This window comes from Gracilinanus agilis, chromosome 5 (genome assembly GCF_016433145.1).
Source record: "Gracilinanus agilis isolate LMUSP501 chromosome 5, AgileGrace, whole genome shotgun sequence".
NCBI classification, from domain to species: domain Eukaryota; kingdom Metazoa; phylum Chordata; class Mammalia; order Didelphimorphia; family Didelphidae; genus Gracilinanus; species Gracilinanus agilis.
The window spans coordinates 49,780,161-49,785,521 of NC_058134.1; the positions used below are offsets into that span (position 1 = coordinate 49,780,161).

Consider the following 5,361-nt stretch of genomic DNA (forward strand, 5'->3'; position numbering starts at 1 on the left):
GGGTGATGGAATACTATTGTGCTAAAAGGAATAATAAACTGGAGAAGTTCCATGCAAATTGGAGAGACCTCCAGGAAGTGATGCAGAGCGAAAGGAGCAGAGCCAGAAGAACTCTGTACACAGAGACTGATATACTGTGGTAAAATTGAATGTAATGGACTTCTGTACCAGCAGCAATACAATGACCCAGGACAATTCTGAGGGATTTATGGTAAAGATGCTACCCACATTCAGAGGAAGGACTGCAGGAGAGGAAACATAAGAAAAACAACTGCTTGAACGCATGGGTCGGGGTGGACATGATTGGGGATGTGGACTCGAAACTACCACACCAATGCAACTACCAACAATTGGAAATTGGTCTTGATCAAGGACACATGACAAAATTAGTGGAAATGCGCATCGGCCATGGGTGGGGGGAGTGCGGGGGAGGCGGGGGGGGTGAAGGGGATAAGAGGAGCATGAATCATGTAACCATGTTAAAAATGAATATTAATAAATGTTAAAAAATGACATAAGCTCAAAAAAACAAAAAAAAAGATATAAAGATTAGCAGGTTGTAATTCAAAAGCAAAAGTAAATGAAAGGCAAATAATCTCTGCTGAGGACTCTTCAGAATAACATAAACAATGTAAAAGGTTAAATTTAAAGTAAAAATGAAACCACTTGACCATGAGCAGCCAAAGGTAGTATATACAAAGCAAGGGTAATGGATAGACAAGTAAATTGATACAGCTATACTTGTAAAGCATCATATGATTAGAGAGGAAAAATTCTGTTTGATTAATTGGCATTCATTGTGATATAATTTTAAATCAAAAGGCCATTTAATTGAGTCATTAACTCAGTTGTTTTGATTTCTTTATGTCTCTGACATTGGTTTTTTCTCTTTTGTATTGTTTCGTACTTTATTTCTCATTAACCTTTTTTTTTTAAATTGTACTTCCAACTTAGAATCAATACTAGATATTTAAAGTTCCATGGCAGAAGAGCTCTAAGGGGTAGGCAATAGGGGTTAAATGACTTGCCCAGGGTGCCAAAGCTAGGAAGTGTCTGAAACCAGCTTTGAACCTAGGTCCTCCCAACTCTAGGCCTATTTGTCTCTCCACTGAGCCACCTACTGGCCCCCAATCCTTAACCTTTTAAAAAAATTTCTAGAGAAAATATCTCTCCTTAAAATACTGATTTTGTTAGACTTAATATCAGTTTTAGTATAGCATATCAAACAACTCAGGATGTCAAAAAGTTCTTTCTGTAATACTTTTAGTCTGTAAGCATCAGGGGGAAAGATAAAAACATAAGAAGTGTCATCTTTTCTACTGAAAAGAATTTCATATTAAATGTTAAGAAATTTTTTTTAATTCAGTTAGCATAGCAGTGACTTAATACTTCCTTCAGAGAGAAATCAGTTGTTACAATTTCTTGGCATGAACAGTGGTATTCAGAACTTTTCGTACCCCTGGTTACAGTTTCCGTGAGAAAACAAATCCTGAAAATTTGACCAGTTTTTATTCCCAATAAGATTAAAAGCATTGTCATACTTAGTTTGGGTTTTGTTTTTGTTTTTATTATTGTTTATTATATAGGATTATACATGAACCTTACTATAAATATTCACTGTAAAAAAAAAAAAAAGGTCAGCTAATGTGGATCCATCCATTTGTTCTTTAATATAGTAATCCAAGGTGTAGGGTACAAAAGACTAATAAAATGGGGTCTGTCACCTATGAACTAGTTACATAGCAAAGATTCTTCCTGGCCCCCCCCCCCCCCCGGATAAAGCTCTAATCTCTAGATAATGAGTATTTTCAAGCATTCTTAATTGTACTGTTTGTGGAAATATTCAGGTTATGTTCAAATTATTTTTTTCCTTGAAAGATGTCATAAATGTCAATAATTACATCTTTTTTTTCCTTCTCTCATCCCACTTACCTCTGCAGAGCTCTCAATGCCTCTCTGGGCCCAGCTCCACATCTCACGATCATGCTGGAGTAATTGGGAGAGATCCAATGTTTTCACACCCCCCAATGTTCAGGATGTCATCCCAAGAAGGTGATCAAGGACTTACACCAGAGCAAAGAGACCAAATGAAGGCTGAGATCAGTGCCATCAAGGAGAGATACAGAGGCCAAAATGGAGTATGGCTTTTTTACTTTATTGTTTATATTGAATTTGTGCTTTGATTTTACTTCCTCTTATACAGAGGGCGTATAAATTTAAATATATTAACAGGGCTACTTGACTTAAAAATTTCTTTCCTGTAGTTTGATTACTAATGATAGTAATCACATAGGAATTAAGGAATAACTCAGTTAATCATGAACTTAACACCTGTCATATAATATATTTTGCAAAGTATTTTTATGTGGCTTTAAGAGAGAAGAGTTTTCTCATGTGTAAAATGAGGGAACTGAGGTGATCTCCAAAGTCAATTCTAATTCTCATCTTAATATTCTGTGATATTGGAAAAGCATGAATATATAGTCTTTTGAAGAAATTGATAAATAGAAATAACATCTTGGAAATTTTTATGTCACTCATTTGGCTTTATGTCATTGTCTTTTTTTTTTTTTATTCCAGGAAGATGTTATCCTTGCTCAGCCAGGACCAGTTAAGACTACATTAGCCATTAGCCAGGCTCATTTAATTACTGCCCTCAGTAACACAAGACCATCTATTAGTCCAGATGACTGGAAGAATTTTGCAGATCTGTAAGTAATAATTTTTTATTTAGTAACTTAGATATCAACATTTCTAATATAGTTATTCAGTTAATCATTTGAAGTACTTTATATAATCAGTTTATTTCAGAAAACATAAATAAAAAAATATTTTCAAACCAATTCAGGGGAAAAAAATGAGACATGGTAGGACATAGTAGACACATGCATATGTCAAATAGTATGTATAGCAAACCATGTAATGATAGAATTTTAAATATTTGCTAAGATATTTAATGATCTCTTTTCAACCTATAAAGGCTTTTTTTCTGCATCTGTTAAAAAGAGTCAGATTCTGGAGTATTGTTATCAAAAGGGGAATTTTAGTCATTCTTTCCTAAGTTATAAAATTGGACTATTTTGACATTATTTTTATCTTAATTACTTATGAGTCTTTTTTTAAAAAACTTTACTTTCTGTCTTAGAATTGATATTAAGTATTGGTTCTAAGAAAGAAGAATGATAAAATGTAGGCAAATGAGGTTAAATGACTTGCTCAGGGTCACCCAGCTAGGAAGTACCCAGATACCAGATTTGAGCCCAGGACCTCCATCTCTGGGCCTGGCCTTATACCCACTGAGCCACCTAACTGCCTTTAGATTAAGGGTCAAAAAAGAGGAAGTGGAACTTCCAGAAATGTTAACTTCTGAAATATTTGAAAATTTCCACAAAAATAAATCCTTTCTGTTTGCGTTTTCACTTGAAAGTGTGAGAACTTCATACCTCCAACATTTAAAATGTAGACCTAATTCTGAACAGTTACCAGTTTTATCAGTGGTAACACTGTTGTAAATTAGAAAAAATATTTGAAAAGCATTAATTCTGTTTTTTCCCTATAGCTATGACAACTTTCAAAACCCAAAGAAGAGGAAAAGTCAAAGTGGAACAGCTTTCCGACCTGGCCAAAAAGTAACTTTAGCGTAAAAGTGTACTCTTCATTTCATTTTCTTTTTTAATCTACAAGTGGGGGGCCACTGCACTGAAGTTTTCTAAATGGTGTCTGTAAATTTCTCCTTGACTTAACAAATTGAGTTAAGATAATGACATTTGTTAATATTGAAGTTAATAGTGGCCAGGATTACCTACTATTTAATATTGAAAAATAATTTATTTCTAAAATTGCATTCTGTATTTTATTTCCTGTAAACAAACATTAAACACTTGCTGAAATAATATTGGATGAATGATGTATCTAACTACTTATCCCTTTGAAAAGACATTAGAATTTGTAGCTATGTGTTTTTTGGAAATCATTGCTAGCAGCGCCTTCAGTTGTCTCATGAGAATTTGTTGTTTTGCTCTCTACCAATTTCATGATTTAAAGGACTGTTTTGAAAATAAATGCCATCATCATACATAGTCATCAAATAATATATTCTTTTCATGATAACCAGAGTGGCATTTCCACACAATTTATATTGATTGGAACCATGTAATGGTAGCATTTTAAATATTTGCAAATTATCTCTATTCAACCTATAAAAGGCATTTTTTCTACATCTGTTAAAATCTTGAATCTAGCATGGCCACATAATGGTTGAAGAAGGAGGAGACAAAAACACAGTATTCAGAAGCAGAAAAATCACCCTAGTATTTTTTGAAAAGGAGGAAAGTCTAGGAAATGCCTCCCAGCACCTCCTCCTTGGTTTTCACTGCCAGAGGGGATGAACTCTGAGGCTGCCTGGGCTTCTCCCCTCGTCCCATTTCTACCTCGTTTGTCAGGCAGTCCAGGGCCCCATCCTCACTGGGATCGGCCCTCACTGGCAAAGGCCAAGCTAGAGAAACCTTGCATTTAGTGTGAGCAGTGGAGGCCAAGGTCAGGGCAGTGTAGTGAGGCTCCCTCCTGGGGGCCACAGGACTCCTGGCATCTTCCTTTGAATCCAGGGAGATGCCTTTGCCCAGGGTAGCACACATCCCGGAGCCCTGAAGGCCAGTGCTCAAGATCAGCTGTCCCAGGCCCTTTACTGACCCTTGTTCAGCCAATTTGGAGAATCCATCTGTCTGTCTGTCTGTCTCTCACAGAAGGCTGGGAAGGCTGTCTGGCTTTGTTTTCTGTGCAACTTTGAATTCCTGTTCAAGAATATTTATCACAACGTGTGCTGTCTGTAAAGAACTGGAAAAATCCATGAAGTTGGAAAGCATTAAAAAAGAGTTTGAAATCACCCTGGCTGTTCTGTGTTAAAGTGGTTTACGACAGGCAAGATCCATGTGGGGGCGGCTGCTGGGGCAGCCACCCCCTGGCCTTGGCCTTTCTAGGGCCTCCCTTTCCTCACCCATGTAGACGGGGCAGTAACAACCCTTCATGCCCAGTGGAGCTTCACCAGGTGGGCTCAGGAGTGCTCTGCAAGCCTTGAAAGAACTAAAAACACACTGTGCATTTTGTACTTTGAAGTATATTTAGGGTTCTATGCAATTACATTTTATTTTATTCTGAGAAAGCACCAAAAAAATTTATACACACACACACACACACACACACACAGCAGAACAGAACAGAACAGAAAAAAGAATTATATCTAAAACCAAAAATCTCCACTAAGTAAATCTGGCTTTTAAAAAATACATAGATAACAAATTCAACATAATTTTAAAGCCATCATATTTATCTCGGTTTCCTCCTGAATTTCTTTCTGTTCTCTTC

General features: G+C 36.3%; 1 protein-coding gene across 2 annotated transcripts in view; it reads left to right on the top strand.

Annotated features, from left to right (window-relative positions):
- PEX1 (peroxisomal biogenesis factor 1) overlaps positions 1 to 4,882 on the top strand; it is a 49,435-nt gene extending 44,553 nt beyond the window's left edge. For both annotated transcript variants that reach the window (XM_044677864.1, XM_044677865.1), the window contains 3 exons: positions 1,941 to 2,138; positions 2,581 to 2,711; positions 3,560 to 4,882. In XM_044677864.1, coding sequence (XP_044533799.1) covers positions 1,941 to 2,138; positions 2,581 to 2,711; positions 3,560 to 3,644 — 414 coding nt within the window. In that variant the 3' untranslated portion in view covers positions 3,645 to 4,882. The remainder of the gene's footprint in view (positions 1 to 1,940; positions 2,139 to 2,580; positions 2,712 to 3,559) is intronic.
- Positions 4,883 to 5,361: the final 479 nt, after the last annotated feature.